This window comes from Emydura macquarii, unplaced genomic scaffold, assembly GCF_026122565.2.
Source record: "Emydura macquarii macquarii isolate MOO-44397 ecotype Brisbane River unplaced genomic scaffold, CSIRO-AGI_Emac_v2 contig_1790, whole genome shotgun sequence".
NCBI lineage: Eukaryota > Metazoa > Chordata > Testudines > Chelidae > Emydura > Emydura macquarii.
The window spans coordinates 22950849-22963160 of record NW_027131927.1 but is presented as its reverse complement, the minus strand read 5'-3'; the positions used below and the strand labels follow the sequence as shown (position 1 = coordinate 22963160).

At 36.9% G+C, this 12312-nt stretch overlaps 1 protein-coding gene across 6 annotated transcripts in view; it reads right to left on the bottom strand.

Annotated features, from left to right (window-relative positions):
* Positions 1-12312, bottom strand: part of ARHGAP24 (Rho GTPase activating protein 24) — a 463741-nt gene that overhangs the window by 213094 nt on the left and 238335 nt on the right. For all 6 annotated transcript variants that reach the window (XM_067557109.1, XM_067557111.1, XM_067557112.1 and 3 more), the window contains one exon: positions 4553-4640. In XM_067557109.1, coding sequence (XP_067413210.1) covers positions 4553-4640 — 88 coding nt within the window. The remainder of the gene's footprint in view (positions 1-4552; positions 4641-12312) is intronic.

Here is a 12312-nt window from a genome sequence, read left to right as displayed (position 1 = left end):
AACTGTTTTATTTGAGAGACAGCATGTCCTAGTGGGTAGAGCACTGGACTGGGACTCAAGGCCTCAGTTCTATTCCCAGCTGTGATACTAGCCTGCCAGGTGACCTTGGGCAAATCACTTGATTTCTCAGTCTCCCAATCTGTAATATGAGGCTAACAATGTCTCCTTTGTAGAGTGCTTTGAAATCTACTGATGAAAAGCATGATATAAGAGCTGAATGTTTTATTATTTTTAAAAATCCTTAGCACTAACAAAATGCATAATGAAAACAAACAAACCCAATTATGTGACTTTCATCTACATCCTTTCCTGACTCCTTGGTCTTTATTATATCTAATTTAAGGTCTGATCCTGCAAATACTTATTACCAAGCAAGAGCCTACTCGAGGTAATTAGCACTAAACATGTTTTGTGGCAAAATCTTTGATTTTCATATCTCTGCAAAGCAACATGTTCACACCGTGATGGTATATATAAATAACAATAAATCAAAATATATGCCTTAAAGTAGATGTTCAAAGTACTGCAATATAAAACACAAATCCTTACATAATTTGTCAAAAAGAGATCTGCTGTCTTGTATTTTTTATCGGTCTAAGTATTTCAGTTCTATCCAAGAATTTACATTTTAATGCAATGCCTGTTTGGGAACCATAACTGATAGCAGTACCCTGAAGACCACCTCTGTGTAAGCTTGAAAACATCTCTCTCTCACCCACAGAAGTTGGTTCAATAAAAGATATTATCTCATGCACCTGGTCTCTCTAATATCCTGGGACTGACACAGCTACACCATCACTGCATACAGCAGTACCCAGCATTATTCAGAGGGTGAAAGGTATCGCAAAAAGGCTGACAGAACTCTCTATGATATTGGGATCCAACTGACTCCTACGCAGAAAGAGTTAGCACTAAGTGGCGCGTGGACCTTGTGTTAGTCCCTCAGAGAACAACGTTACCCTTATACAGCAACTTTGCTTGCACAGCAAAAATAATCTAAGAAATAACTTTGGGTTTAAAAACATGTTAACAAAGGAAGTATGAACAGAATGTTTTTAAATGCAAATGGAATGAATATATCTTTAATTACAGTGTCAGTCACCAGACATTCCCCACAAATGCATTTCTTTCATTCACCTTTAGACATCGTCATGTTCTGAGAATTATAATTCATATGATCAGCCAACTCCCACTTGCATTCCCAAAATTATTTGCATGTATTACCAACACACACACACAAGCTTTAGTGCTGCCCGCAGATCTGATTGACATTCTTCTTTTTGTCTATGCTGCCTTGGTATTATACATAAAATTACTTCAATTTGTAATGCACATGCATAAGGAATAATACCAAGCTAAGACTGCAAATTTCAATGCTATGTCATGTAACACAATGTTCAGTAAAATAAAATAAAAAATCCATCTATCCAACCAGATCTTCTTGCTATGAAGCTATTTTCATGTATGGAAGTTATCAGGAGGTATTTTTTCCTCTGTTATTCTCTCTGAGTTCCATTTTTTTCCCCAATCTGCTGTAACAGTGGCTTTATAATGCGTCACTAAGAGGATATAATCAACAAGTAGTTCGGTTTCAGAACACTGGAGATTTCGCATTCACTGACAATTCTCACTCTAAAGCAGAGGTAGTGCTACAACAGCAGTAATAACTTGACTGTCTTTGCTTAATGCACCTCAAATGACATTTCTAAAACCCCTACAATCTTTTCATATTGTGTGTTTCACTTTTAAAGTTGCCTACTATTTTCCTTTTGAACTTGATTTTCATTTGAGCTCTAAAATGCCAAAACCATGGAGCAAAGTGTTCAACTTCCAGATGGCAATATTTTAGGAATTGCATCAGAAATAGTGCCGAAGTGAGGACTAACTACAGCTGCATATTTACTGAAGGAAAAAAGCAGTATACTGATGCCACCCAAACACTATCAAATGATAGTGGTCATCAATAAAGACACTAATAATCAACAGTAATCACGCCATGCTATCTGAAGCCTCATATTTTTCTGCCCATACTAGGAACAGCAAATAACTGCGGCAACTATGTGGAGTCTATTGGCCAATTTCAACTTTCAGTGGCAACCATTGTACGTTATCAAGGAAAATCTATCACTGTGTAGTTTGAATGATTCCTATGATTGAAGAGGGAGAACTTAAAAGTTTATAGTTAATCAAGCAAATTAAAATTAGAGGATATAGATAAAGTGGAGGTGGTAGGCAGCGTAAGACCATCTTGAACAACTGATTTTTCTCCTCACGTATCGGTTCTGTTTTAAGGTTTTGGTTTGTCTTCATTTCTGATATTTAAACTGCTGAGGATTTCAGTTTTGTTAGTAACTTTTGAATCCTGAAATCTGATTATGAAGCCTGAAAATGATTATGAGCTATATTAATACACTCACTTATATACTTGGTTAATACTAATGCTAAGTTTGGTCTCAGAGCATGGATAGGACATTAAGTCAAAAAATCTTTGTCTACAGAGTCACTTATATGAGCTTGTGTCTACTCAATATGTGCAAAAATCAATAGAATAATTACCTCATTTCCTTCTCCAGTTTTAGTCAAACATGATGAAGTAGGAAACATCACATGACATTAACATACATATATTCACCTCCCTCAAAGGACATTCTAAAGCTTGCGAAACTCAAATAATTTCTATACTTGTTATTTGTCTTGTAGATCCTACACATAAACATCAACAGCAAAATGGTCCTAACTCGGTTGCCCAATTCTGTCCTTAGTCATCTAAAAATTGCCTGATTTTCAAAGAGATTGTGCATTTACAACTCCCATTGAAGGAACCTAAGTTTGCCAAGTTCAGCCCAACCGCTTTTTGTTTTCTTGGCTGCAGAAAGAGATAGTACAAGGATATTATATTGTGAGACCTCACGAGACAGATTGCTTTCAATGTGAGCACTGCCAGGTAGTTATGTGATGGCAAGCTACATTGCTCAGAGCTTTGTATCTCGGCCATGAAAGTTCACTGTAAGCTGGAACTTGGCATGCAATATTTCAGCCTGGAAGTAAATAGTTTATTTGCTAACATTTCTGAACTCAGCAAGGAATTTTCAAACTAGAAGAGAGGAACATTTATTTAAAATTGTTAGTTAAAATGTTCTTGTGTTCTGAAGACAAGTCCAGGACAAAACATGATGTTTTTATAAGCAGTCTATAGTACAATAATAATAATAATATGAAACTAGGAAGTGACTACATTGCTGTGAGGTTTTTAAGTAGAAAAATAGCCAAATCAGTACATGTTTCATTAAAAGTGGTCAGTGTTACAAAGTCCAAATCAGCAAAGGCATTGTCTCTAATATTAGTTCAAAGCCTTCACATCTGGAACATGGTTCCACAGTGGGAATTTTATGGAACAAAAGAGCCAGAAAAATAAAGAAGAAGAAAAAGTTTAATAAGGAGAACTATATACAAGTTTATTGCAGTTATTTTCCCTTAGGGAAACTAATGAAATACATCTGACTAACCTTTCTGCAGTTCAGCTGCGTCAATTAACGTTAGTCATGGATTCCTTCACTGGCCAGCTGAGTAGTGGCCTACAGCTCTCCGTACTGTTTTGAAAAAGTGTTTTTAAGCCTACAGTTCCTTACATTTCAAACATGGGGGGAAATGTCTCACTGCCTTTGTGCCAAAGCTACATCAGACACCAGAAAAACCCTAGAGCATGAGAGTGTTAATGGGCACATTTAAATGTCAGAGAAGTCATAACATTCAGAGCACTAGCTTCAGCAAGGCCTCTTTACTGAGTTGTGCATACAGGGTATGATGGCAAGTGAGGCAGTAGAGCTAGGGTGGGTTGTGGATAACCTGATTTAGCACTTCTCCTCGACAGCATCTTCCAGTGCAGCCTGCAGTGGGAATTAAAGCTGCTTTCCTCCAACAGAAACTTCAGGGAGGACAGAAGGCAACAATAATGATTTACTTCTCATCTCCTTCTCAGCCAGCCCATGGATGTAATGAACAGTAGCACACAGAATGACCCAAGTAGGGCTCCTTAACCAATCCAACCTCAACTTTTTAAAAAAAGTTCAGGACTGAGTTTCAAAACAGTGCTGCTTAATAGGGTCAGAGTGGGTTCAGGCATCCCTAGTTACAATGAAGGGTCCTGAATACAGATAGCCATGCTAGCAGGCAGCACTACAACAAGCTGTTAAACCATTTTGCAGTTATGACTACCACAGAACGTTCTACCTCAGTGTAATATTTAATGTCACAAAAACATTGCCAAATATACTTATCCTTCCAGCAGTCCATTTTACACAGTGCCCAGAGCCCTGACTGCAGAATGATCGCATTGTATGTTGACAAATAAGAAATCATGATTTTCCCTCGCAGCCCAGGGGTGAATGAATATAATATATATATGAATTAAAATATCATTAGCAAAATTAACCAATTTTTCTCTTAAATTGAATCATTAATCTTCTTCAGTCTCTGTTCAGGCTTAATAAAACTGGTCAGTCACCAGGAACAAAAGTTTAAAGACATTTTTATGAGGAATGGAATATCCTACCTGGAATAACTTCGAAGAGGAACTTCCCTGGGCTTTCTTCATTGCCAGGATGCTCAATTACTCTGTTTCCAGGCAGGAAAATGGCACCCTAAAATCAACAAACAGGATCAGAACTGCTGTCTTGCTCTTACAATATTATTGATTCTTCTCTCAAACTTTGGTATATGAAAATTATTAAAGAAGGCATCAGAAAATGTCTGGGAACCTGGCTAGGTATGGGGAGGAGTCAGCCAAGCTAACTGCTGGCACCTGCTTGTGATGAATGTTCAGTGCAAGTACTCCATAGGGAATGGATACAGCAATCAGATAAAATAGATTGGTAAAGGATTTAAAGGATCAGAGAAAGGGGGTTTGGGGTTCCTATGACTGGTATGACAGGGAGTTAACCCTCCCTTCCCTTATGGCCTCCCCCTTAACTCTCATACAAGGGGGGAGGTGGTTGGGTCCCAGCAGTGGGTTGGCTAGGACCAGGACAGGAAAGGCGATTATTCCCTGACTATATGGAATGGGTAATGGAATTACCTGCACTGTACAAGTTTATCTGCCAAATACTCCCAAATAGTTAAGCATAAAGTAGTGGCTACTTAAAACCCTAGTCTGTGCCTCCTTCCAGCATAGCTAGAACATAGATGTCAGAAAAGAAGCAGAGAGACTCCAACCAGCTGAACCACGAACAACCTCCTGAACTGAACGCAATATATAAATCCTAGATACTCCCTGGTAATCTGAAACTGAACTCCGCAAAAATCTCTGAATCCTGCAGCATGCTGGTATGGCAGACTGGAGATTTTGCAGCATATTTAAATTAAAAAATGGATTTTAAAAAATTAATATGAAAATGAACAGTACAATCAATACATTGGCCTCTGATTTCTTATATGAAGCTCAAAATTATTTTATAATGTTCCCATATTTTCAGTTTTTAATACACTGACAATTGTTGGATTGACAACACAACTTCATGATGGGGGATGCTGGAAGTTTGGGCAGCTGGACTGGGGACAGTTAGGAATAGGGCACCCTGGAAGGTGTGGGACGCAGTTACAGCTTGTAAAATAATCTCATTAATCAGATGTTTCTTCTAAAATCATCATCAGAAAAATTAACAGCAATGTTGAATTTAAACTTATCAACAGAGATAACATCCCGTGCAGACGAATGGACAAGTTCATGCTTCTTAGAGCTATTACTTCACTGTCTGCAGACATAGTAAGACAACACTGTATTAATTACATATGCTTAGCATTTTTAAATTGATTTTAATAACGATTAGAGCTAGAAACATCTTTAAAAAAAAAGAAAAGAAAAAAAGAAAGCTTTGATTCTGGAGCACAATTCTGTGACAAATGGTGGGAAAGGAGTGGGTTTCACAGCACTTTCTGCAGGTACACACTAGCAGAAAGGCAGCCTGGGTATTTAAAATCTGTTATCAAACCCTTTAACACTAGCTCCATACCAATCATGTAACCTGTGATCTAAATTCTATTCTCTTACACCAGCACAGATCAGTCTGCAGTATTTTCAGTGAAGTTATTCTGGATTTACCTGTGTGCAACAAACTAGAATTTGGACCTCTGTGCGCACTTTTTGTGGAAATACATAGGTTACTCACTCTATTTCCATATAATCCAGATGGGATTACATCCAACTATCCATCTTGTTCCAGGCAGGACGTCAAGGTTGCCATTCTCTGTCCCTCTTCCTGCAGCACCGGGGCATGCAGAACACAAAATATTTCTCACTATTAGTACCATCACTGTTTTGCTTTATAGCAAGAAAGTGGCAGCCACTAGAGATGCCCAATTCAAAATTGTATTTGCTGAACAGCACCGAATATTACTCTGCTCTCCATCTCCCCCTTCTGTCCTGACTAGTAACTAATCTCTCTCTTCCTGTTCTTCCCCCTTCCGGGGAATCCTCTGCATCCTGCCTTCACAGCAAGCCTTCCCATCTTGCTCACTTCAGCTGCATAGAGGGGACAACATTCTGACATGTGCTGAAAGTCTTTATTACATGTTTTATACCCTTCAAGTAGAACCTGGAATTTTAAACTGTAAATATTCAACCCAAAAAGGTTATCAAAACCAGTCTCCTGTTTACATTAAAACATTAAAAAAGTTTGGGAGATGCACTTAAGTGAAAACATCACTGTGATCTTTTCCCCTGACACCTCATGTCTGACAGACCCATCATTCCTTCCTCTGAGACTTCTTTTTCATTTTTATACAAGCTTCCAGGCAAGCCATAATTAAACTATGATGAGTCAGACATCAGGGGGTATATTTTCAGAGCAGTATGTTTCCTGTCTTGTCTATTTAGATTGTAAACTCTTCAAGGGTGGGATTGGCTATTACATGTTTCTCCAGTTCCTCAGTCTCATTCGGCATCTCTTAGCATTATTGCAATACAAATTACAATAAAGTTCAACATAACTAAAAGGTTTGAGTAAAATCTATTCCTTATGTTATGCTAGGATGAAATACACTGCTTTTGCACAAGTATTTAAAAAAAAAAAAAAAAAAAAAAAAGATTCAACATTGCAACCCGAAACTTTCCATGTGGCAAGTCCTTACAGTTTCCCAATCTAAGTCTCTGAGTCTATTTTTCTATTGGCTTGGAAAATAATTTGTTGATAGTTCTTTTTGATAAGAGATTTGGAAGTTATTTCATGGCTTCCCTACTCTTCCTCAGCTGTTCATTTCCCTATCCGCATTTTAAAGACCAACCTAGTTATGCTGTGGAAATTTTAATATATATAGAAAAAGTCAAAGTTTTCTTTACAACTCAGCCTGGATTGTTACCTAATCTTTGTTCTAAGAGCTGGCTATTTTGAAATTATTTGAATTCCATTCTCTCTGTATAGCAGAGCCCTACAAATGGTGTTGGCACATTATTTTATGGTCATCATGACGTGCCCTAACTTTTTGCTCTCTATATTAATTATGTAATTCTGGCACTCAGATTGCATTATGCCCTTATTGACTGATAATGACCATCATTACTTTCTAGACCTCCAAAAAGGGCAGAAAGTACCTATCACCCACCAAAGGATTAATTTTGAAAAGCTATTTTCTCTGCAGTTTCATGGAAACAGCATGCTCAAGTGGTAGTTCCAAATCAAGTTTTTGAAGGGGGTAATCAAGTGTTTATTCAGTCATCTGAGCATGCAGATGGTAAACTAGTTTTTATGTGCAGGTGTTTGTGTACATAAAGCTATCTGTTAACAAAAAATGGCCAAGTTGCAGCTTGTTTGAAAAAAATCATTTTTGTATACATATTTAGTCTTCTAAAACTCACTTTAAGACATATTTCCTTTTTTGATTTGAACATTCTGTCCCTATTTTTATTTTCACTTCAATCACCACTTTTTATTCCTCTTCCATCTTTTTATTATCACTCCCAACACATTCCTTTGAAGTGTCAGTATTATGATTTATTTTTAGCCCAAGTCTAGGAACTTGGCCAGCCATAACCACATATTTTAGCTTCCCTTCTTCCACAAATATCTTGGTACAATGGGTAGTGTATTTGTGAATGCATGTGCGTGTGCATGCACAAACAGAGAGAAATTACTCTCACTAGATAAACCTTTCTACTTCAATTTTCCTACTCCTCTTCTTTTCCTGCCTAGTCTAACTATTTCTTTTCATTTTATAAATTTACTATTTATTTTTAAAACGCTGTAAAATTTTAGTTTTTATCTCTGTTTAATTCAAGTAAAAATATTAGCGGAAAGTAGAAGAGGTATCTTTAACCATCAGAGTGTCACAGCATCCTGCGTCTCCATAGCTGTTGAAATTAAGCTATTAGAAAAAACCCAACACTGATAGCCCAGAGTTATCACAACTCTGATGGCCCATTGCAGGCCCATCACTAGTTGGGATCAGTATTTTCAGTTATTAGAAACAAGACAAGAGTTAATAGCGATACTGTGTGGTAACACCCTCAATGATAAGTGTGTCATTTTCACAACAGAAGTAGAAAAGTAGACAATGTTCTTGTAAAGGCAAAGATAAAAACAGATGGAAGGGTCTGGAAGCCAGTCAGAGAAATCAGAAAAAGGTAAAAGAAGAAAGAAAGAAAGAACATATTGCCCAAAACCTGTTTCCAAAACAAGCTGCAGTGCAAGTTTGGCTCTAGGCTGACTTGTTAGCCTAAGATTCTCTGCCTATGGGGCACAGCATCACAGGAGGCTAAAGAAAAGGCTGTTTAAGTGTTTATAGTATTGATCACCATACCATGTTAAACAAAAATCACTTGCTTTAGTTGGATACATTAAAGATAAAATGAAATGATTTATGGAAAGGAGTTTATGCTCACACCTGCATTACTACTTTTACTCACCTAGGGGCAGATTTCTGATACCCTTATACATACTGACTAGTACTTAAGTCTGCAAGAAGACCCATTTCAATCAATGGAACAAAGTACTATTCAGCATAGGTAAGCATATCAGAAATTGGGTCTTAAAAAAAGGTCCTAGGAGCTGAACTCATCACCTTCTAGAACATCTAGTTTTCCTTCTTTTCATCTAAATAAATGTATATTGCATGTTTAATCTTGCAGGTTTTACTCAGTCCTTCTTCACGCAAAATTCCAGCGGGAGCAGGTTTTGTTCAAACTACCACCAACAGTTTTTCAACTGCCTTCTTCCTATTTCTCTGAAAGGTTCTATGTTGTTTATTACTCTTTGATGATGTATACAGAGGAAGACAAGAATATCATATGTCTTTTATTCTTCTAGAGTGAAAACCTGATATATTTGACACACATTTTCATTAGAGGTCAAAGACTGAATATCAGCATTGTTTTTAGTCTGTTTCTAATAACTGAAGGTATTTATTTCTGTTAGCAATGGGCCTTAACTATGTCAGTCAGTTACAGATCCAAACACCTGGGCTTCCAAAGTTCAGGAGTGTATGGACCAAAGATCTGGTCTGAGCCCATTTTTTATTTCCACGACTACACAGAACCTCCTGAGCTGAGTGCCTGGTTAAAATTTTCTTCCATTAAATCAATCCTAAATTTCAAGTAAAGCTTTTCTATTTCTGAGTAAGGACTGTAGGATTAAGCTCAATACATTTATAATAACCACAGCTGATCAAAAGTGACAAAAATTTTTAAAAGAATATAATATTTTTTCCATGGGTTTTGAAAAGGAATAATTTTATTCAAAAGCTTGTAAAAATTAATTACAAAATTGGGGATTTTGATTTCCCCCTCCTTTCCATTTTGCCATTGAGAAGGGAAAAAGGGGAAAAGGAAGTGAGAAGATGAAGTAGGTGAGGTGAATGAACCCAAAATAAAAGTGTATTACCCAAAAAAAAAAAAAAACCCACACTTTTGAAAGGCCATTTTTCAAAAATATTTCCCACCAGCTTTAACTGAGAGCCTTATGAAGTTAATATCCAGCTATATACATTAGGATCAATCTTTCCATCACTGAAGCCAGCTGAAGCTCAGAAGTCGGTCTTAACAGGAACAGGTAGGTTCTAACATTTGTTAAAATATACTGAGTTTGTTCAGATCTCTATATGCAACACTTAATCCCCAGTCCTGTGAATTCCTGAGCACTTCCTAAGGGGTGCTGAGTGTCCTCAGGTGCAATTGAAGTTAATCTCAGCAACTCACAGGATCAGATCTATACAAAACAATTTTTCAGAAATGTATTTTTTCCTCTCTGCTGTTTTTAAGCCTATCTTTCCTATATGCAAATAATTCCTTCATGACACAACTGGAGGTTACTAACCCAGAAAAAGCAAGCTTTACATGATAATTCATTGAACATTAAGCAAGAAGAGGTCAGAGGAGATAATCAGAATGGTCCCTTCTGGCCTTAGCGTCTATGGGTATTTCTACACTTACGGTGGCATGCAGAGTAACAGACAATGCACTTCCAGCTAGCACTGGAATAAATATCAGTGTAGACCTAGCATGTAGAATAGAGCACACCTGAACTCACAGGGGATATGTAGTCTACACAAAAACTCTCTAAACACTCAAGCAGTGCCTCCTATGCTACATGCTTCTCATGTCTACAGGCAAAGTAGTTTCCCACTGCTAGAGCCTTTCCCAGCTGCTGCTGCTTTTGTAACCAACCTTCTGATCAGTGGTGATAAGCAGGGGACATGCCCAGCAAATCCACCCCTGTATGGAGCCAGGGGCCCAAACTCAAATGTTCCACAGCAACCAATGGAGGCTGCTGCCATATAAACCTTCAGCAGTGGCTGTAGTGAATTTATGCAAGTGCTATGCATCCTTCCTAGAAGCTGAAGGCAGAGAAATTCCTCCCTCTCAACTCCTGTTTTTTTCCCTGGCAAACTGCCCATTTACTTGAACTGTGTGCAGGGACTGGAATATGGGCACAAGCAGTTCAGTTAATTTAACAAACAAACAAACAAACAAACAAACCACTATATGCACAGTGTGGCCAAGTTAATGTTTCTGGGGAAACTAAAGCTCTCTCATTGCCTGATTTTATTATAATTGTGCATTGTGTTAATACAGGCCTTGCATTTCATTTCCTAGAATTATTTTTTTAAAGGGATAAAGAGAAAAAGAAAAAGAAAAAGAAAAACAAAGTGCCTCCTCACTAACTAGTTCAGTCACAGTGTCTTAGCAATTTGGGGAAATGGCACTTACATGCGGTGTATGCACATGGGTATTGACTACATTCTGTCCACAGATATGATTAGAAGTTTGGGGCACATAATGATCAGCCCTTTGGACAGTTGCACAATACATGTAATGGTAAGAGATTTTCCACTGCTGATGTTCCAAACAGCATTTTTTTAAACAGTCACAAAATTTCATTATCTCAAAAAAAAAAAAAAAAAAAAAAAGGCAACATTTTAATCCTGGTATTTCCAAAAAGATTATTTCAGTGCTAAATTGGAATGCTCCAAATTCACTTGTCCTTGAGTTATCAGAGGAGAAAATAATTTAACTTAAAAACAGTAAAGCATATCTTTTTATTACCCTTTTATAAGTCTGAAGTGGCTAAGTAAAACTACCTCAACATTTCAAAAGAACAGTACAAAACAAAACAAAAATCACCTTTGGGCACAGACCAAGCACGGAAAGTTGCAGCACAAAGGGGAACTTTTCTGAAAGTCATAAGCAAGCAGAAATATGGAGTTATAATGGAAATCATTTTGTAATCTTAGCCAAGCAGTTTGTGACAAGTATAATGAAGAAAATGTAAGACAAGGAGTGTTTTCATGCCTCATTAAGATTTCCATCTGCAACTGTATTTTTAACTCAAACTTTACCCAGAAAATATAAAACACTGGATACTGATTTTGGAATAAGTTTCATGCATTGGATACTGAATCAGGACCATGAATAAATGCATGCATAAAAGATACCGAAGTGAAACAATTACATATGATTTTAAAAAATTAATCAAACATGCGAAACCAAGATGATCTAATCTAAAGAATTATCTACAAAAGTTTTATAAACTAAAACTAAAACAAATGAGGCAACAGATGAAATATGTATTTAACTTCACAGCTTATTAGCTATACATGTGACAAAGAGCTTTATTTATACTACATCACACCTTTTGATTCTTTGATGTAAATGAATCTTTAATGTTTATTTTTTGTATTTTACAATGAAATGTCTCTGACAAATTTCCAAAGAAAATAATGACTAAAACCAGAACAAGACAGTCATAATATTTATAACCATATTTGTTGCAAATTCATCTCCTCCTGCAACTTGAAGTCTACATCAATGTTTAAGTGACATCTAAA